The sequence below is a fragment of the Colletotrichum gloeosporioides genome (genome assembly GCF_011800055.1).
Source record: "Colletotrichum gloeosporioides strain Lc1 chromosome Unknown consensus_50, whole genome shotgun sequence".
Taxonomy (NCBI): domain Eukaryota; kingdom Fungi; phylum Ascomycota; class Sordariomycetes; order Glomerellales; family Glomerellaceae; genus Colletotrichum; species Colletotrichum gloeosporioides.
Genome location: NW_025544695.1, coordinates 121593 through 142522, shown reverse-complemented (window position 1 = coordinate 142522; position 20930 = coordinate 121593). Strand labels below are relative to the sequence as shown.

Genomic DNA, 20930 nt, shown 5'->3' with positions numbered 1-20930 from the left:
TACCGACATCGAGAAGCCGATGGGCATGCAGGTGATGACGATCGGCTGCATGTAGGGCCAAGACTAGAGACGAACGGGTAGATCGATCTGGGGTTTCACATGCGTCTTTGCAATCGAATTCTGACTGCTGGAATGTGGAAAAGGCGATGACGGGATCGTCCGGTATTAGTTCCCCCAGCACGGCCGGCGTCGGTTGTAAGTCACGAATGGTCCAAGTCATACACGTCATTGAGATGAAGGCGTCAAAGAACCCCAAGAACGCCATTGATTCTGCAACGGCTGCGCTTCGACTAAGGAGACGCGGAGAATACTCTTTAAATCGAGTGTTGTCCGGCTTTCTGTCGAACCCCAATGACCATCATCGATAACATTGTCATTCTGAAAAGCAAAACCGCGTAGACGCATTACACACACACACACAATGGCCCCTGTAAGCCCAATCTTCTCCCTCCTCGACCGCTTCGGCGCCAGCCCCTCCGATTCCTCCCACTCACACGCACCGCAGCAGCAAAAGCAACCCGAGCGCCTCAAGCACGTCGCCGCCGGCAACCCCTCGCAACTAGGCGACCCCGTCTCGCTCAAGGCCGAGGTGTCGAAGCTGGTGCCTACGGAGGGCGAGCAGGGCGCGCAGAGCTCGGGAGGAGCATCCGACAAGAAAGGCGGGGTACTCGGCGCGAAGAACTCGGACGGCAGCCCCGTGCAGGACAAGGAGAAGAAGCGGCTGAAGCAGATTGCGGAGGAGAACAACGAGGCGGGCAACCCGTCGCAGCTGGGCGATCCGGTTAGTCTGAAGGCGGAGACGAGTAGTACGGAGCCGGGGGGTGAGGCGGATGGGCAGAGGAGGGAGAAGTCGAAGCTTTGAGGGAGTCTGTTGTTGTTTGAGGCCGTTCGCAATTAGATTCATTAGCCTAATTCATCTCTGATTCTTCCGAACCAAATTCCACCTGCTTTAGGCCCCAAGATGGAGATCATGTCGATGCCGATTCCACAATGCTCCGGGCCGCCGCCGGGCCCGGTGCCGGTCTCCGCCGGGCCCAATGTTCGCCGGTCGGTCTTAATAGGTTTTGCTCACGATGTACCCATTCCGGAAGCTTGCATAGATCAATCCAAAGATATAAGGCCAGGGTATTCTGTCGACCGCCAAAATGTTGACTTCTTGGCACCTGGGATATTCCCGTGACAGCAAGTCCACAACAGGAAGCTGGTTAAGGTTATTTCCATCTTCAGGCCGTCTAAATTGCGCCTTCCAACAACACACAGCACCATATGCATGCTTTTTGATCTGATCATCGTCCACTCCCGCGATACGAGGCGCGTCGACTCGGGAGCCTTTCTCATTCCGGCAGTTCGCTCGACACCCTTGCTCCCCCGAGCATCCAGCGTCACCCCCGCGGTGGAGTTTCTCGCGATCTAAGCAGTCCGCCAAGAGCCCAAGCCCTCGTGTTCACGATGGGCCCATGGGTTGACATGTTTATCTTGGCTTTCTGTGCCGTCATTGCTGGGCGGAACGTCTTGTTTAAATAGGCGGTGACAAACGGCTCCATGATGACTTCGAGACGTTCTGCTGGTCAGCTTTTCGGTGAGAATCTGCTCAACCTTTGGCCAAGATGATGCTCCCCCGCGCCACCACTGTTCTGCTTTCGCTCGGCGCATCGCTGGCGTTAGGTAAACTCCAATGCGTCAACGATGACACCCTCGCCGCAGCGGAGCTTCCCCAAATCTCTCTGCCGACGTACGTAAAGCGGCAAGATGCGCCCAAGGAAGTTGACGTCTACTTCCACGTTGCCAGCACCGAGGCCAACAAGGACAGAATCAGCGACGCCACCGTCGATGCCCAAGTAACCCATCCTTCCCTCTTCCCGAAGACACTTATCACTAACACACAGCCCAGTTCGAAGTCCTGCACTCAACCTACCTCCGCCACGGCTTCTCCCTCAACCTCGTCAACGTCTCGCGCGTTGTCGACGACGTCGCCGGCAAGGGCTTCTACGACGACGAGGGCATCGGCATCCCCGACTACGACGCCTACGTCGCCTGGCGCACCGCCACGCGCCGCGGCGCCTACGACGCGCTCAACGTCTACTTCTTCAGCGACCTCAACGAGGGCATCGGCGGGTACTGCAACCTCGCGGGCGTCGTGCAGGACGGCAGCCAGCAGTTCTACCTAGACGGGTGCTGGGTCAACGGCGACAGCATGCCGGGCATGGTCCCTCGCAGCAGCGCCGGGAACGAGACGGTAGTCCCGAACAAGGGGCACATTGCGATTCACGAGGTGGGCCATTGGTTTGGGCTGTTTCACACGTTCCATGGAAGGCTTTGCGACGGGATCAATGACCAGGTGGCGGACACGCCGGCGCAGGCGGGCGCGAGCTCAGGGTGTCCTGTGGGCAGGGACTCGTGCCCTGATGCGCCTGGGTTGGATCCGATCCATAACTTTATGGATTATTCTGATGATACTTGGTAAGTTCTGACGATGGCGGTTGAGAGGGAGATTGGCTGACTGGAGATATAGCACGACGGAGTTCACTCCGGGACAGGAGGAGAGGATGCACCAGCAGTTCGATGTTTACCGCAGGTGGCAGGGTTAGATCAACGATGGCAGTATGCATTCTACGTTCTAAGAATATAAAGACTAGAAACCAAAGACATTCTTGTCCTCCTCGTAGCCCCATTCTAAGACCAGTTAGTATGCATATCTTGACACTTTGAGACGCTGCTTCGTACCTTTCAATGCCGGCAACGCAGCCTTTTGGATCATCGCCGGTGGTCCGCAAAGGAAAACGGCACTATCATCCGACGGAGGGAACAGGTTCTTCCTAAGAACTTTTCCGTCAACATGGCCACTCAAGCCATCCCAGTCACTACTCGGGTGACTCAAGACATGCGTGACATTCAGTCTCCCATCGCTCCGCTTCACGAAGCCATCAAACTCCTTTCGAAGAAGTATATCGTCCTCCGACTTGTTCGCATCCACAATTCGCACTTCCGTTTGATCATCACTCGACTCCACGATTCTCGCAACGAGGGAGTACCCAGGCGTGACCCCTGATCCACCAAGCACCAGAGAGACCTGCCGGTACACGCGCTCCTCGCCGTCAATGATGAACCTACCGTTACCCTCATACGTGATTTCCCCTGTCGGCCCGCGGATCTCCACCTCGCCTCCGATGGGCATGCAATGTAGGATGTTGGACATGGCTCCGCCGGGCTGCTTTTCTGTCGGAAAGTACGTCTTGACTACCATCTCAAAGGTGCCGTCGCCGTCTGCAGGGCCGTGTTTCTTGACTCCATTTCCGTTCTTCTCAGATACCTTGCTGGGTGCGTTATCCGCAGCTGGTAGGATGGGACGCGTCGGCGTGTAAGACCGCACGAGCATCTTGTCCTTCAGATGGAATCCGATCAAGACATGCTGGCATGTTCCCAATCCGAGGACTGCTTGGTGGTCTGGTAGTTGAAAGGTGTAGGAGAATGTGTCCTCCGAAAGCGCTTTGCGGTTGATAAGCTTGGTAGGAATCCATTTGTGCTTCTGCAACGCCCGCTTCTCGTTGCTGTTGTCCTTGGCTTTCTCGGCCGCTGCCTTTTCGGCGTTCTTCTTGATGAAGTTCTTGGCCTTATCGGTGACAACACCGAGCAAACATTCTGCAACACCGTTAGTATCTCCAAAAACCCCGGTGCAAAGCTCATCTTACCGCTCAACTTCTCGTAGGCGAACCCATCATGAATACTCTCAAACTCCTCCGTCGCCTCCTGGTGCACCCTTCCAGCATGCGCCATGATCGGCGCCTTACCTCCAGGATGCCACGCCATAACCGACGTCGCATCATACACCTTCCCATCCACCACAATCCAGCAGTCATCCTCCTTGTCATGCTTCTCAATCTCCTCTCTCGTGAACTGCTTCTGTGGCGTTCCGGCATCCCGCTTAGCCGCTTCCACCTGGTTCACCACACTCGGCTTCATCCACCCGCCCTCCCCAGTCCCAGGCTCAACAGGATGCCGGAACAACACACAAGCAGCATCCCCTTCCGCCTCCGCCTCCACAATCTCCGACTTGACCGTGTACCAACAATTATTCATCATCCCCATCAGATTCCACGCTGGCTTCTCGGGCTGGGTGTTCTTAAACACATTGAAGCAGCGGCACTTGATCTCCCTCGCCTGGATCAGATGCGCCAGCGGCACATCCACATGCCAGTGCAGCCACGTCCAGAACTTCTTGCCATGTCGTATCGGCGCCTCGGGAAACTCGCGGATGCAGTACAGCCACGTCTCCCCGCCATCCAGCGACACCTCCACCTTCTGCACCTCATGCCCGCCGCCGTCGTACGCAAACCCCTGGACGCGGTACGCCTTACCACCCTGCGCGTCCGCGAGGCTGATCCTCTCGCCCTGCTCGGGGCGCACGATGACCGAGTTCAGGTTCTGTTCGTTGCACGCGGTGCTCGGGTGCCGGAACATGGTCTCCGCGAGGGCGCTCTCCATGTCGGTGATGAAGGACGGCAGCACGCGGTTGTCCCAGACGTGGTAGTGCGAGGAGTTCTCCGTCTCGCTGATCCAGATGCGCTTGAGCCACTTGACGTTGCGCCCGCCGACGTAGCCCGGGACGATGAGCCGGACGGGGTAGCCGTGGTCGGGCGGGAGGGGGACGTCGTTCATCTCGTAGGCGAGGAGGACGTCGTTCATCGGGTCCATGGCGTAGTCGAAGGGGATGCTGGTGGCGTACTTCCCTTCGCTTAGCTCGTCTGCGCCTTCGAAGTTGACCCAGTACCGCTTGGTTTCGCTGAGTTCGTCGAGGGTTCCGGCTGCGAGGAGGATGTCTCTTAGGAGGGGACCTTTCCAGTAGGCGCAGCTACCTCCGCCGGCGCCCCAGTTGAAGCCCTTGGACTTGCGGATGAGGTTGAGTTCCTTCCGGCGATTGCCGTCGCAGGCAAGATAGACTGGGATGTTGACTGTGTCGAAGTTGTTCTTCAGTTGGTCCATGGTAAGGACGAGTCGTCCGTTCTCCACGTCGAGCGTGTGGAATTCCCATAGAAGGCGAGGGACGGGGCCATGGTTCCTGACGTAGTGAAGCTCATTCGGCGTTATCAGCCCCGCGTCGAAGAGCTTCGTAAGCTGGGGCTCGGCGTTGAGGGGATGCTTCCCGGTGAGGCGGATAAGCTCAGGACTGCGCGGGAGCCAGTTGTCAGGGGTGAATTGGTCGGCTTCGTCTATGGGAATGTGCTCTCGGTGGCTTTTCTGGGGAGACTCCCGTTTTCCGTCGTTGGTTTCAAGCTTCTTGATGTAGTCGCTCTCGTGTTCCAGTCCCCGAAGAAGCGCAAGCTCGTGATGGGAGTACTTGTTTTCTGGCTTTTTTTGGCCTTCCTCATCTTGATGTTCGTTCTGCTCATCATGGCCATTCTGGAGCTGGCTGCTGCCATTTGTGGCTTCTCCATTTCCCTCCTTGGCTCCCTTCTCCTTCGCTTTCTTCTCCGCTTCCAGATTCGCAGGCCACTTTTGCCCGTACTTGACCCATTCCTCAGTAACGTTCAGCACATACCGCCATCCTACTGACCGGTTCTCCGGATGGCGGAGGCTCAAATTCTCTTGGGCCCTGATGATATCTTCGAAATTGACGAGCTCTCCATTGTTAACGCGCGTGTGATATGCACCCAGCTTTCCCTTCGATTCTTCCACGTAGCCGGGCACGCGATTGTCTTTGTTCTTGAAGCCGACACGATGGTTGTGGCCTGAGCCCCAGTTTGGCTCATCATCGATCTCTTGGTAAGAGGAGCCTGGATGGTCCTGTTTCTGGACGACGAAATGACTGGTTGCGCCCATTTTGAGGATTTTGGTATGATGATGGCCAAGTTGATGGAGGATCTCTAGCACGTATATTGAAGAATCCAACCTTGTATAATAGAGAATGCTTGCATTATGACATATGTGACTATGGCACATGGGATGACGTCGTTAAATTCTTGCCATGAGAACCCGGGTGTCTTAGTTACTAGGTTAGCTAGCGATTGTGCCGTCGATGATGACTTGTCGCGTAGCCGGAAACCAGCCCGATAATCATAGTCGCCAGCCTTTCCTATTCCGGCGGGGTCGATGAGAAACAAGACGAAGGCACGTCCTCCAAGATTTGAATTTACCGAAATGCCATTACCTAATATTTGGATTTACACGCGCTTGACAAATAAGCGTAGAGAGGTAGAATAGCCACTGAAGAGATCTGCGTGGGAAGGATGAATACTAGGGTCAATAGTGCCTCGCAGTTCAACGCAAAGCAATTTCCTGTAGGTCGTCTTCAACGACGTCTCCCCATCCTTGCCCCCACATCAGGGCATCAACGAGAGCGAATCCGATAAGCTGGTAGTTATCGCTTCCAGAACCCTCGCGCAAGAGAAGGGGCATCGGAACACCCGCAACGAGGAAGATCACGTCCCCAACTTTTATGTTGGCGGGGCAGCTCCCAGTCGCTAATAGGTGCGGAGCCGTAACAAAGATGGACTTACCCTTCTTGGCCATCTCGTTGCATATGCTCGCGTGAAATTCCATCAGCTCAGGTGTGTTAAGCCGCCTTGCCAAGCAGAAGCGGGCCCCCATCACACCATAGCCCAAATTTACTAGCATGGACTCCAAAACATCCCGGAATAGTCCATTGGGGTGTCGGTGTGCTCAAACGGGCCTCCACACCAGTCGATGCGATTAAGCCCGATTGTGATCGTTTGCGATGGACAGTCGAAGGTGGCCCAAACGTAAGAGAGTGTATTGATATCGGGCTTGTCGCTCAGCTTAAAATTTCGTAAGTTGCCACGAATGAGACTCTGGGGGTCACAGGTCTAAGAATTGTCGATCTCGAGCACTCGAATTGAGCGCGATCCATGCGGGAGCGGTATTGACGAGTAGAGGTCGCCTGGTGGACTCGTCACGTTGTCATCAACAGGCGGTGAAAGAGGCATCAAATCCATTAGAGATGATGAGGGAACTTCTGGGCAAAAAAGGCCCAAGTTGGCACTGGAGCAACAAGGCACGCGTTGTCTGGTCCTTTGCAGAGAGGAGGGTGGCTGTGTTGCTGTTGTTCTGCTAACAGGGAAACGTGTTCATTTTCATGTTTCCTCGAGCACTGCCACAATCTGACGGTGGGAATACGAATAAGGCGTCTAAGGTCATGTAGAGAACGGTCCGCAATGCCTGTAGGTTGATTGTATATTAGAGGTTGTCTCACTTACCTGCTTCAACTGGTCTCAACAAATCAACGGGTCGCTGAAGAGCGCGCGCTGATCAGTCAGTGCTACTTCTAGCAGGAGGCCTTCAGCGGCATTCGTGTTCGGCGATGTGCTGAAACTTTTGTGCAGCGAAACCATGTAAATATCTTTGCTCCGTATCCGTAGTAGAACTGGACTAACAACAGACGAGACATCTCTGAACCGGGAAAAGTATGTGTATTTGGAAACATTAGACATTGACAGCCTCATCACGGAATGGTCAGTAGCCGCATCTCATTGTGTTTCTCATTCGGGAGCAGGTAATTTTCGTATATCAAGTTAGTTCAGGTACTTGCTTTCTGCCTAAGCTAGGTAGAATCAACGGAAGATCTCAAGTCTGACTTTTTTTCATACATTCGAGTTAGCCAACTATTAGCATCGAATTTACTCGGTTTTGATAATCTCACCTGGTTCGTTCGCGGAAAGTTTGGAGGTATCATTCGGCAACTGAGAAGTGACAGAACTTGCTATTTTCCGACAGGAGCCTTGCTGTGGACTTTATAACTGAATGTGAACGCAGATTTCCAGTTTCACGTAGATGTTTGCAGACCATCTTACTCAATGTCTGCGAAAACTATTCCGGGAAGCTGTGAACGCAGCGGGTTCTTTTGTGATTTGAATCCGCAGTCTGACAAAATGAACAGGAACTACAATGTCTATGTCGTTCACTCTAGGTATTTTATTTTCATTCGATTTGGCGTGCTAGAGCGGGCCTCGGTGCATTTCAACCTCGGGAAATGCTCAACTCGGGATCGGCTCAGATATCCACATCATCCATGCAGGGTACTGACGAGGCTAAGCCACAGGTCAAACAGCCAATGAGCGCAGGGTTTTCGGATGATAATTGAACCTCCAGCCAGGTCAAAGGGGGTTGAGAAACTATTCAAGATGAATTCTGAGCTTTTGGAACCACAGATCATGCTAATCCTCCACTCAGCGGAAGAATAACAGGAAATCAGGAATCCGTCAACCAGCAGCGCACAGATCGTGCCAAGGAGGAACGAAATGACACAGCCCCATGCCGATTCAACCCCCGAACAGAATGATCTTCTCCATGCGCTCTTCGGTCAAGAGTAGACTACCGTCAGTGATAGACACTCGTCGTTAATGCGACGAAAGGCGATGACTGGGGTGGGCTTTGTGAGCTGAGGTTGCATCAATCAATACATAGATGATGGACAATAATGTTCTCCACCTTAAGGGGGTTGCCTCAAAGATAAGACAGAATGCCCGTGAGATGGCCACTGGAGTAATTGTAATGCTCTGAAGATGATCCGAGCCTTCAAAGGATAGTTTAACGTGTTCAATGTAATACGACCCCATGCAATGCATAGGTCGCATGGGGCGTTTTCGACGAAGTGGCCCAGCGCAGGGAAGTAAAGTAAATATCCGCAAGTATAGATCGGTAACTGTGCGAGACAGTTCTGGCCCGCGAGTCTAAGAGAAGTTGCGATCTTCTGCATTCTGCGATGGATGATGTGACTAAGCGGCATCACGACCTTCTTCAGACTAGTACTATCGAGGCTCGGTCTATCCAAGCATCCACTTCTGAGCAGGGGGGTGAGCTTCTAGTAAATATTTTGGCAAAGGGAGGCGTCTCTGCAAGCAGTTCAGAAGAATGATGTTATTTGATTCTATAATTCCCGCTACGTGACTAAGCGGCATCATGAGCTCCTAGGCTATGTCCTCGAAGCCAGCAAGCACTGCACTGCCGAGACTACGTTGCCTGTGTTTTCTTGAGAGTCTCCGCTTTCCGAAGGCCGACTGAGCCTCTGAAAGTTCAAACTAACATGGACACACAGAGACCGGGCTGGATAAGATTGCTTCGGTAGTTCGGGCATACGACTGTGTAAACCAAAAGTGGTTACTTGTGGCAGCGGAGGTGATTCGGACAACTTCGGGGAAGCCGTTTCCCGGGCCATACACTGAACGAAGATGGCTGATGGATTGATCAAGTTCAGGATGGCTGCTTCGAGCTATAAAAGTCACAGTCCTCTTCCAGAAAATCACGTACTATCCGTCTTATAACACACTCAATCCGATATCTAGCAACTGCAATCATGAAATCTCTCACTCTTTTCTCATTCACAGCCTGTTTCTCCGTCATTCTTGGTGCTGGCCAAGCTGCCGCCAACCCGCTCCTTCAGGCTTCTGAGCCAGATGTAGTCCAAGGCACCATACGCATTCATGGCGACGATGCCTATCCAGTCTTCATGCGCCGACTACTGCCAACCGACGCACCAAGAGCACGTTACCCTGGGTTCAAGCAGGAAACCTTGCTCCTCAAGAACGGGACCATTCGAAGGGAGGGGGCAATGCCTCTGAGCTGTGACATCGTGTTTGAAAGGGATGTCCCGGTCACCCTTCGCGACGGCATTACCATCTACACAGACGTCTTCCGTCCGGTCGGAGATCAACCTGTCCCAGCAATTGTGGCTTGGAGTCCTTACGGAAAACAAATCGGAGGCCAGTGGCTCGATGACCTTGCGAACCGGTCGAATGTTCCCCTTTCCCTTGTGTCCGAGCTGCAAAAGTTTGAGGCCCCTGACCCGGCCTACTGGGTATCAAAGGGGTACGCCATATTGAACCCCGACGCCCGCGGAGCCTATGCCTCGGAGGGTAACATCACCTACTGGGGCCGCCAACTCGCCGAAGATGGATACGACTTTATCGAATGGGCCGCAGACCAACCATGGAGCAATGGCAAAATAGGCATGGCCGGCAACTCTTTTCTCGCAATCTCACAGTGGCACATTGCGGCGTCGCAACCCCCACACCTGGCAGCCATTGCCCCCTGGGAGGGCGCTACGGATATCTTGCGAGCAGCAGCCACATCGCTTGGACTTGGGAACTTGGGCTTCGAAGAGGCCGTCATGACCACTTTCTCAGGAAATAACTATGTTGAAGACACCCCCAGGATGATGCTGAACAACAGTTTGGACAATATTTACTGGCGGAATCGGAGCCCCCACTTAAGCAACATCACAGTTCCAGCTTATGTCGTGGCAAGCTACACTAACCTCGCGCACACTCACGGCACTTTTGACGGGTTTCGACACATCAGCTCCGATAAGAAGTGGCTTCGCGTGCACAACACTCATGAGTGGCAGGACTTTTACGTCGAGGAACACACTGAAGAGCTGCGTGTCTTTTTCGATCGTTTTCTTAAAGATAGCCCGAACGACTGGGAGCAGACACCCCGAGTACGGATTTCTGTTCTTGACCCCGGCTCCAATGATACTGTCGGTCGTGTTGTCGAGGACTGGCCTGTGCCGGATCTGCAGTCTGCCACCCTCTTCCTCGGCTCCAACCGGACCCTCAGTCACCATCTCAATCCCTCATCCACCTCCGTGTCCTACGAAATCAACGCGAATACCACTGGCGTGCTGTTCTCTTACACAGTCCCAGACCTTGTTGAGATCATCGGGTACGTCAAAGTCCGTCTTTGGGTGGAGGCGAAAGGCTCAGATGATCTGGAACTCGCTATCACGGTCGAGAAGAGAGATGCCCAAGGCAACCCGTTTCCACGTGTTGGTAGTGCAGAGAGTACCGATCCTGCGGCACGTGGAAACATTCGCGTTTCCCGCAGAGCACTCGACGAGACTCGTTCGACTCCATCTGAGCCTTACCTGTTGCATGAACGAGAGGACTTGCTCAGTTCAGGCGAAATCGTTCCTGTGGACATCGGCCTATGGCCAACAGCTCTACGATTCCATCCGGGCGAGAGAATAGTTCTCACAGTTTCTCCAACGGTGCTGACACCGTCAACTTTGGACATGGGATTTGGAGTTGCAGGCATTGAAATTCCGGAGGAAAATGGAACCTATGTCCCAGGTACAAGCCCTACTATGCAGCAGCTGGGTGGGAACTATACCAACCCTCTCTTCGTGGGAGCGCAGAGAACCAAGACCTCCACAACTCGCAACAAGGGGTCTCATGTCCTCCACTTTGGTGGTAAATTTGACAGCCATGTTCTCTTGCCTTTGAACATAACTAGCATTCAGAGCTCTTGAACTTCAGGGTAGGAGCTTCCACACTGGCACTGGCAAGTGCGCAGAAGATATCGACAGCTACAATGTGAATAGTAAGAAAATGGCTGCGGTGTAAACAATAAGTAGGCCATTCAATACAACGTGTGGAATCTTCTCAAGACAAAACCAATGAAGATAATTTGAAATCCTTCAAGCATTAATCCCTGAGACATGTAATTTCTACCTGCCCCGGCCATTCCGCCTTGAGATTCTCAGCCAAAAGTCGTGCGTGATCCAAAATCCAGCACTCCAAAGCTTCAACGGCTTCTCAGGTTTAGCAATGGCAAAGTCGTATCTCCGAAGGAGCTACGACGGTTAGCCTGTCAGTAGCAGAAAAGTCATCAGAACGGCGTCATGAGACAGCTTACCTCGACGAAAATCTTGTTCAACTCCATGAGCGCGATATTTCTACCCATGCAGTAAAACTTGCCAAATCCAAAGACAAGATCTGTAGTTGCAACCATCATCCTGAACTTCTCGTTGTAATTTGTAGCCTCAATCCACCTTTCTGGCCTGAAAAGATGAGCATCAGGACCAAAGACCTCTCTTGTTCTCCCAATGCTGCAGACGTTCTCTCCTAGCTGCGTTCCTGCCGGCAATTTGTAGCCGTGAATGGTGTCGCCCCCTTGGGGCACCTCCTTGCTCACAACGCCGGTTGAGGGTGGATAGAGACGAAGTCCTTCTCGGATGACTGCCTGAAGACATGGCATGGCTTTGGCCTCTGAGTCTTTGACCGGAAAGCTCAGCATACCGGCAGCGATGCCAGCATCTATCTCTGCACGAAGCGCTGCGAACGCGGAAGGGTTCGATAAAAGTGACAGCAGTATCATGCGGATGGCAGTGGCTGTCGTATCTGATCCAGCGATTCTGAGCGTTGTTAGCCTAAGCTTTAATGATAAATAGACGCAGGTTGCTAAAAGACGTACGTTTCCACATAGACCTCCTGTGTCAACTCTTCTCGAGTGAGACCGGCATTGATGAAAGACTGTATCATGTCTTTCCCTGGTTTCGTATCGGGGGCCAATCTGCCGTCGACAAATGTCTTCGCAAACCTGACGCCACCGGTTAATGCCAATGTTCATTCTTCAATTTTACTTTGCTTAGATCTTACCCCATAAGTGCCCCGAAGCCGGCCGAATCTGCTGACTTCGGCAGCCCCAGGTTAAGAGGCCAACTGTGCATGAGCTTGGCCAGCCAGGGTACGTTTCCCATTGTGATCATCACTGGGAAAAAGGCGTCCTTTGTAGCAACATATTGATACAGGTCACGATCTTCCTTCAAGAAGCCGTATGCGTGGCCGAAACCAAGCTCACTGATCACATCCAGGGCAAAGTACGTCGACTTGCTGGCCATGTCCATGGGTCTGAACACGTTTGGTGTGGAAATGTACTTAGTGTCGATGAGGTCAATAAATGCGGCAATTTGTTTGTCAATACCAGCTTCGAAACCACCATTTTCAAGGCCGGAATACTGAAAATGTCAGTGGGAGCTGCAGATCAAAGACAGGGTTTCGCTGCGCGAGCTGTACTTACACCCGGGCCCATTTTGCTCTTCAAATGCTTCCGCTTCTCCTCATCGCGCATCGAAAAAAGGTGATCCTCGCCCGGCGTCGTTCTTCCAACTGCGTACCACTCGCCTTTCGTGTATTTGCTCCGCGCAGCCGCGATTCTTTTCAAGGTATCGGGATCGCTGAACATGACTGTGTTTGGTCCGATTCGGACAAGCGGGCCTGTGGAATCTCAGCGCGCATACCAGGCGGGCGTTAGAACCCAGCCCTCACCGTATTTCTCGTGAAGTTCCATGTAGTACTCGTGAACTGATCCGTTGAGCGCCGCGCGCGCCATCGAAAAGCCGGTGATGGCGTGCCAGAACGGACCTGGGACATGTGATAAACGGTACCAAAGCCAGAACTCCCTCGCGAGGAGGCCGCCGACCGCCAGGACGGCGAAGAGAATCACGAAACCCATGTTCGAATGCTTCTTGGGTTCTTGCAGGCCACGGTATGCGTGAGATTTCCGCAGGATGATGTCGGTGAAGAACCATGAAGATGGAGGCTAACGAAGAATGATGGGGGTTGAGGTCTCAGCTGCCACCTTTAGCGCGACGCGGCACGTGGTTGTCGATAGCCGCTTTCAGATGTCCAGGTGACATCGGGCGCTTCTGAGATTTTTTCTGCTCAACGACATGTCGCATTTCGCTTAATGTTCCATTTTCGTCATTTCGCCGACTGTTTGATCTTTCCATCGTACGATGCACAATCCATGGTTCTGTAAAGCAGTTGAGGCTATTCTCTCCCACTAGGAACATCACGTCGGCGCTGTGATTACCAAGACCATTGGCTACGCACGAGAAAAAACCAAAATCGATGGACAAAAAGATCAAAAAGCCGACTATATACAGTTTAGGTGGACAGGAAATGCCCAGCTGCCCGATCAGTCTTCTCCGGGGAGAAGGATGACAGGTTTGAAGGCAAGTGTCTCTAAATCAAGCCGCTTCTTTCTCGGGCTTCTTTCCGTGGATGGCCCAGCTAGAAGATGCATCGTAAGCAAGGTACAGTTCCGGATCCGCGGAGGGGATGTTCTTCCGGAAAACTCACATCGAAATGTAGGCATGAATGTTTTTGTCATGGAAGTCCTTGCGGTTTTGCACCATCATGAGCAGAACCTCCTCGCGAGTCCACCCGAAAGCTCGAGTAAGGGGTGCCATGCAGATTGCTTCCCACCCCTCGTCCATGTTTTCTGCCCCCCACATGCCGAGTTCCTTGTACCGCTTTTCCTTCGGCCAAGGGTTGGTAGGCCACTTCAGCTGCTGCATGATTACATCGGTAAAGCCAGCCTCAATCATCATAGACTTCAGCTCTTTTGGGTCCTGGTAAGCGGCGCCAAGCTTCTGTGCGGCCTCCATGAGAAGCATGAGAGTTTTCATGACGGAGTGGTCAGGCTTCAGGGTACCGTCGTCGCAGTTGAGAAATGGATCGACCTCGATCAGTTCCAAGTATCCACCAGGCTTCAAATTCCTAAATTGCGGAAGACGGATCAGCTCCGCCACGAAGTAAATGAAGAAAATCACCAGTGTGAGCTATGAGTAGGGTTGTGGAGGTGGTTTTCGAATAGTGACCAAGGCAACATGAACAAAGTTTGAGGCGAGACCTTCACTTACTCGAAGCACTTTTGTATGTAACCCTTCCAGTCGCTTACAGCCGAGTTCATCAGACGGCTATGAATGTAATCGAAAGGCTGGGAGAAGGTCCAAGGCTCCTCGAGATCGTCAATCTCGAACTTGACATTAGGAGGGGTACTTTGAGAGTTAGTTCGCGAGGGTTCTGATGAGGATATTAATCTAACAGCAGGGATCTTACTATTCCGGTTGTATGGCTGAAAGATCAATGCCAAGCACCTGTGAACAGTTAGAAATCATTTTTAAGCATGTCGTCGCCAATCACAGACATCTGCCTCGGGATGCGCGTCGCCGAAGTCCATCGCCCATATCCCAGTGCCAGTGCCAACATCAAGAACACGCCCGACCTTGGCTCCTGCCTCGTTTGGTGGAGCAGTTCCAAGCTTGTCGTGGAAAGAGAGAAGGAACATGTGATGCTGTAAATCTAGTAAACACGTCAACATTGAAATCTACCCGTTAACCAGGGAAGATACATACCGAGTCTGTCCATCTCTCTCTCATCGTTGGGCAAGTTGTATTCTGTACATTGATACTAAGTGAACGTCGTCTAGATTTCGCAGTGCTGACTTACTACCGTCTTTGTATCTGTGATACGTTCTACCATTTTCGCGACGGTAATCCAATATGGAGCTTGAAACACTCGCGGTTGATGAGGCAATGCTAGGCTGGGTATTGTAGTCAAGTCAGCTTCGCGACACAGTGCACACCACGACGCCCCATCAGACTGACAACGTCTACTTCTGAGTTCTCATCCTGTAAACTATTATTAGCATCTGAGTACATCGTTCGTTACGGCAAGACGACGGATATTCACCTGCTCGTCAGGTTCGAGAACCAACTCATGGTCAGGGACATTGTTGGCGGTGGCAGTCGGCGCAGCGGGTTGCGCAGCCTCTGCGACATTCGAATCCGACATTCTGGGTTATATCACTTCTGGTAGCTGAACCGAGCGATTATTTAGCTAAAACTTGCTGAGTTCTGTTGTGCGGAGATTGCCAGATTTCGATGCGACGGCAGCGAGGCAGCGATAGACTCGACCCTAACAAAATGGTGTAGATGGGAGGAGCAAAATGCAGGCTACTTACCCCTCTGTGTGACTAGGTAACGGTTCGCTCGGATCTTATCATGCTTCTGTTCGGACACGGCTCCTGAAAAAGGCAAAAGATCCATTGATTTAGGCGAATTAGAGCGGCCAAATATCCTTCCTCGCATGTTACCAACACCAACGTACATGGCGGTGGCCATAAAAGGCAAGTGTTTCGTCAAGCTCAGCAATATGAAGTACTACACTGAGAAGACAGGGAAAAATGATGGTCCGAAACTAATATGCCTTTACCGGTTCCCAACTCTGGCATTCGGTAACGTTGGACTCAAAGGGAGAAACGACGTTGCTTCTTGTCGCCATGGAGGGTGTTTCGGGGTCGTGTCGTCTGGAGCTTTGCCGCCACGAATGATCTGACGTTGGTACCTTGGATGGATTTACCGACATCATCGGCGCAAATACTACGTAGAATTCTAAACAGCTGTGGCGAATGATCACAAAGCATCACCATTGCGTTGTACGCGGGGAAGGTCTCTTGCAGATGGACGTGATAACAAGTTTATTTCAATTGAATCCGCTACCCAACTCCATGTTTGGTCACCATTTATCAACTGATAATTACATTAAGTTTACTTGCGGCAGAGACGGTCAGTCTGGAGCGTGAGCCAGTCGTTCTGGCGGGCAATGTACCAGTCCTCACTGCCGACAGCAGTGGGGGCGTAGAACACTCCCCAAGGGTCAATCTTCTTCTTGAGCTCGACAAGACGAGCGTAGTTGGATCCGAAGAAGGCCTGGCCAAAGTCGGGCTCCATGACGTCTCCCTCGTTGCCGTAACCACCGCTGCCGGGGGTGATCTTGCGGAGTCTGCCCATCCAGTCCTGGGTGATGCGGACGTTGGCAGTCTTGACCTCCTCGGTGGTGGCGGTGTCGGCCCATCCGCCTCCAATGATGGCGAACATGAGGTTCTCACGCCAGGCGGGGTTGGCAGCGCTCTCGGTGGTCTCGGCGGGGGCGGCGGCGTTCATGTTGTACTGAATCAGCGCGGAGCCTTCCTCGATGATACCTCTCAGGGTGGAGATGGTCTCGTTCAGGAGAGCGGCATCCTCCCAGTTAGCCTTAGGGATGAGACGAGAGGCAGTGCGGATGGTGGCGCTGCCGACGCTCTCCATGGGGAAGTGGTTCTTCCAGGTGTCGTAGAAGTTGTCGTGCTCAAAGTACTCGGGCTCGACCTTGAAGCCGAGGGTAGCCCACTCCTCGAAGAGGGGAGCGACCATGGCCTTGAAGTCGTCGAGAGCCATGCCGGGGACGAGCCAGGGGCGCATGCTCCAGAGGAAGGCACCGTTGCCGGCGGGGAACAGGGTGGAGTAGCCGTAGCTGTGGCTAGCGGAGAAGTCGGGGAAACGGCGCCAGTAGGCCTCCATGGCGGACCAGAAGACGGTGCTGGAGATGTTCTTCTCGGCGGTGTTGAGGCTCCAGGTGAGTCCAGAGAACTGCTTCTTAGGGTAAACGCGAACGGTCATGGAGGTGACGACACCCCAGGTAGAGCCACCGCCACCGCGGACAGCCCAGAAGAGGTCGCTGTTGTTCTTGTCGTCGGCGGTGACGTGGCGGCCATCGGGAGTGACGATGTCGACAGAGAGGATGTGGTCACTGCCAAGACCAGCGACGGGGCTCATGGGGGAGTGACCACCACCAGCGAGATAGCCACCGGTGACACCAACAGACTGTTTCACGGTTAGCAGTGTTTCAAAAAGGCATGATGTGTTGACAACTTACGCGGCACTCGCCACCAACAGCGGTGTAGCCCTCCTTGTTGGCAGCCTCGTACAGCTCAGAGACCTGGATACCAGCACCGAGCTTGAAAGCAGGGCCCTTGTAGCCTCCAGCAGACTCGTAGTTCTTGATGAACTTGAGACCCTTCAGGTTGTGGGTCCAGATAGACAAGGAACCGGCACCGGTGTTCTTGCCAAGGAAGTCGTGGCCAGTGTTGCGGACAACCAGACGGAGGTTGAGGTTGCGAGCAAAGTTGATAGCAAGCTGGATCTGGGCAACGTTGGTGGCCTTGACGGAGTAGAGAGGGAAGCCGCCCAGCTCGCAAGTCTGGTTGTTGGCGGCGTTCTGGGGCTGGCAGGTGGCACCTTGGTAGATGGGGGACATGACGGAGGTAGGGTCCTCATCGCTTCAAAGAGTTAGTCAGGGTTATTGGCATGATAGTTGCGTGGAGCTACTCACTGAGTATCAGAGTTGGACCAGTTGTCGAGGAGGTACTGGCACTTCTCGGCATCGTAGTGCTCACCCTGGTAGCAGGCAGCACCAAGAGGGACGGTCTTGATGAGAGCACCGCCAGTCAGAAGGTTAAAGACCTTCCAGACGAGCTCGGTGGGGTAGAACAAGTCACCAGGGAAGGTCTTGCACTTGTTGTTGGTGAGGGCGCGCTTCTCAACGCCCTCAGTGTCAGGGAAGGTAAAGAGCGAAATGTTGCTGAGCTCGAGCTGGGTAAGGTTGGCCAGCACGGCGTCAGTCAACTGGACAGTCTCCTCCGGGATCTCAGCCTCGGGGAACTCCTCAGCGGCGGGGGCAACGGTGACCTCGTTGGCCTCTGCGAGCAAGTTAGAAGAGACTCTGATGAAGAGGACTGATGGGACATGCGCCCCACTTACCAATGGCCTTTCCGTCAACCACGATGTTCTGGGCGCCGACGAAGCTGGCCAGCGGCATGGCCGCGGCGAGCAGCAGAGCTCTTCCGAAAGAAGGCATCTTGACAAGATGGAGGAAGACTTGTCTTCAAAGGAATGTAAGATCCGCTGAGCTTGGATGCTGGAGGGATGAAGAGAAGAGGGGAAAAGAGATTCATTCATGATCGACATGCTCCTACCACGGCTATATACACACAGAAAATCACCGCCGCGTCGGACCATTCCTCAACTTCCCACCCCCACACACGTGGCTATTTACAAGCTATTGGTCCTGAGCCGCATGAGCCCATCCCGAGCAGCCGGGATCCAAGCTCTTGCCACGAGGGAATATGGACTTGGCTACCGAATATGCAGCGTATGTCCGCATGCAAAATGAGACTCCATCGCACAGGAGCGCCGTCAAAACTGCACCACCTGAGATGCAGAAACAGGATGCTCATCCCAGAAAGAGTTTTTTTCTGCTTCTCGACTGCAGATGGGGGGCTTCGCCATAGTCTAGCAGGGGTCCCTCCTATACGAAGCCTTGGCAGGACAGGGTTTGGGCGAAATTAATTACCTTCTAGCCCCCAAAATGCCCCCAGCAAACCGCCGTTTGCGTCGACAAACAGCGGCATTCACGGTACTGGCGGCAGTTTGCTGCGGGTGGTTCGCTGAAGAGCCGTGACCGTGCCGCAGGTGTGTGTGCTTTATTTTACGGGGAGCCGACCTTTTTTCAACGACAACTTTCACTAAGCTGTACTGTCCTTCAGTTGAAACTTTGACACATTGTAGATGATTGCTGCTTTTCCCGCCTCCCACTGGAGGCCTTTGCTGACCGCAACATGAGTAAGGCCTGGAATTGCATCCCGCTCTGCCTTGAAAGCATTGGCTGACTTTGAGCCGTCGGGGCCTAATGTCCCGCCGGTCCTGCATCATCTCAGGGGCGCTAGATATTCCCTTGCCACTTGCCAAGGCGCTTATTTTGATACCCAAGTTCAAGACAACTCGACAACGCATGGAACCTCTGTGAACCTTGAAAGCCAAGACGGACGATGGTCCAGGGTCGTTCTGGAACTGCTTATCGTTCTAGAATGCGAACACAAAGTCAAAACTCACGGACAGTGGCACCAACAGTCGGAATGAGACCCGATCAGAAATTCGGCCGCAAAGACGAATGTCAATTGGTGAGGAAGTACCTGCATTTCATGAAGTTGAGAGATCTCGAGACTGACTCGTGGGTGCGGACGTGCCGGCGGGCGCGCGAATGCTGATCTTTGACGGAGGATCGGAGCGGAGACCCGGATCACTCCGTTCGATTGCCTTGAGCTGATCATCATGTCTAACGAGGTCGTCAGAGTCATGATCTTTCTTCTGCCCTGGCGATATCGCGAATCAATTCTTCAATACCTAGATACTAACATGCAATACCTTACATGCATGTCAGCTTTCATTGTCAACCTTTGACAGTCGAGTGCAGGCAGGAAGTAGGTATCATCATGCGTAAACCTCCACAAATTGGATGTGGCTGGGCTCAAAGGGTAGAAGAAGTAGGTATCATTATAATTAGCTCTATGCTAAAAAGAAATTGTGGAAAGCATTTCTCAGTTGATGGCCTCGAAAGCTGTTGTTTGTAGCAGCGTCTATGGTCGGAAAACAGAGTTTTGCAAGAGGATCAGACATGCGGCCTTTCTCGTTGCAACTTCATACTGAACTCCATGGTGTCACATTGTATGGATGACTACGTTCGATGGAGCTTACAATTGTAGCCGGTAGACTTTGGCTTCTTCCAGCCCACTGATTCACTTCAGTGGTAGACAACATCGACAGGGGTAGATTCCATTCACCGCGATAACTGGCAGCCATTCACAGTCCCACCATTAACACTCCATGAGCCTATAAATGATGCTAGTGATTTGGTACTCAATCGTCTTTCAATTCTCTGAATAATAGGTCCTAAAACAACTCCACATGGTAATGAAATACACCCACGATGGCCGGTGAAAACAAGCAACCTGCTCAGGGGCAGCAGTCGCCACCTCCTGCTCCCACCCAACCTATAACGGAAACACAAGGCTCGGACCAAGCTCATCTTCAAGAGCAGATACAAATACGCGGCGGTTGCATTGACAAGCAAGGATTCTGCTGTGGTGTTTGGTGAGCTTCTAACAAGAACAGTTCTCATGAAATACTTGAACTAACACAGATGCTAGGCCCGCGGATGGTTGTTACTGCAACGTGATGTAGACCTTCAGAGGTCCGCAGTAGCTAGCTATACAGTGGAGAAAAGGATTTGCAACCAACGCATTAGCCTGTGCCGTGTTTGGAGCCCATCGAGTTTCATTTCGAAATGTTCTTCGTGGGCTCTTTGCTTTCCTGAATCCTGATCGTTGTGGGCCTTGACATCAGCCGGTCACAGCTGCATCCAATGCCAAACATCTTGCCTCCAAGAGCATGCATAATTGTTTGGAACTGATGAACGATACTGGAAAGCCTTTGATTCCTCCAAGAGAGCATCATCACCTCAGCTTGAGAACCAGTGTTGGTCGCATCCGGCAATCTCGTGACGGTGCCTATCAGTGGACCTCGATCTCTCAGCGCACGATGCCACTGCCCATTCAGAAGGTCACCTTGCTCCCAATAGCCTGGCTCGATGCCGACGCCAAGTTTCTCACAGTGAAGGCTGGGCCACAGACCGCAGTCCATTCCGTCCCGAATCCGACTTTAACCCCGGTATGCGCAGCCCCTGGATTCACTCGCG

General features: G+C 52.9%; 7 protein-coding genes across 7 annotated transcripts; 3 read left to right on the top strand and 4 right to left on the bottom strand.

Moving 5' to 3' along the window:
* Positions 1–421: 421 nt before the first annotated feature.
* Positions 422–2588, top strand: GCG54_00000522 (Extracellular metalloprotease; the record flags this gene model as incomplete). Its single annotated transcript, XM_045400659.1, has 4 exons — positions 422–781; positions 1608–1838; positions 1892–2460; positions 2513–2588. 4 exons carry the CDS (start codon positions 422–424, stop codon positions 2586–2588), a joined length of 1236 nt encoding a protein of 411 aa, XP_045263332.1.
* Positions 2589–2632: 44 nt separating this feature from the next.
* GCG54_00000521 (Nitrate reductase [NADH] 1) lies at positions 2633–5817 on the bottom strand (the record flags this gene model as incomplete). Its single annotated transcript, XM_045400658.1, has 3 exons — positions 2633–2673; positions 2725–3639; positions 3690–5817. 3 exons carry the CDS (start codon positions 5815–5817, stop codon positions 2633–2635), a joined length of 3084 nt encoding a protein of 1027 aa, XP_045263331.1.
* Positions 5818–9307: 3490 nt separating this feature from the next.
* GCG54_00000520 (uncharacterized protein) lies at positions 9308–11260 on the top strand (the record flags this gene model as incomplete). Its single annotated transcript, XM_045400657.1, has 1 exon — positions 9308–11260. One exon carries the CDS (start codon positions 9308–9310, stop codon positions 11258–11260), a length of 1953 nt encoding a protein of 650 aa, XP_045263330.1.
* Positions 11261–11458: 198 nt separating this feature from the next.
* GCG54_00000519 (Cytochrome P450 monooxygenase tropD) lies at positions 11459–13245 on the bottom strand (the record flags this gene model as incomplete). Its single annotated transcript, XM_045400656.1, has 6 exons — positions 11459–11584; positions 11647–12145; positions 12205–12330; positions 12390–12748; positions 12811–13007; positions 13059–13245. 6 exons carry the CDS (start codon positions 13243–13245, stop codon positions 11459–11461), a joined length of 1494 nt encoding a protein of 497 aa, XP_045263329.1.
* A 517-nt stretch (positions 13246–13762) lies between these two features.
* Positions 13763–15371, bottom strand: GCG54_00000518 (uncharacterized protein; the record flags this gene model as incomplete). The annotated part of the gene is made up of 9 exons (XM_045400655.1): positions 13763–13805; positions 13875–14356; positions 14476–14575; positions 14637–14674; positions 14725–14879; positions 14933–14974; positions 15027–15120; positions 15185–15208; positions 15270–15371. 9 exons carry the CDS (start codon positions 15369–15371, stop codon positions 13763–13765), a joined length of 1080 nt encoding a protein of 359 aa, XP_045263328.1.
* Positions 15372–16126: 755 nt separating this feature from the next.
* Positions 16127–18254, bottom strand: GCG54_00000517 (FAD-linked oxidoreductase patO; the record flags this gene model as incomplete). Its single annotated transcript, XM_045400654.1, has 4 exons — positions 16127–17221; positions 17274–17676; positions 17730–18096; positions 18158–18254. 4 exons carry the CDS (start codon positions 18252–18254, stop codon positions 16127–16129), a joined length of 1962 nt encoding a protein of 653 aa, XP_045263327.1.
* Positions 18255–20162: 1908 nt separating this feature from the next.
* GCG54_00000516 (uncharacterized protein) lies at positions 20163–20416 on the top strand (the record flags this gene model as incomplete). Its single annotated transcript, XM_045400653.1, has 2 exons — positions 20163–20326; positions 20383–20416. The coding sequence occupies 2 exons, from the start codon at positions 20163–20165 to the stop codon at positions 20414–20416; spliced, it is 198 nt and encodes a 65-aa protein (XP_045263326.1).
* Positions 20417–20930: the final 514 nt, after the last annotated feature.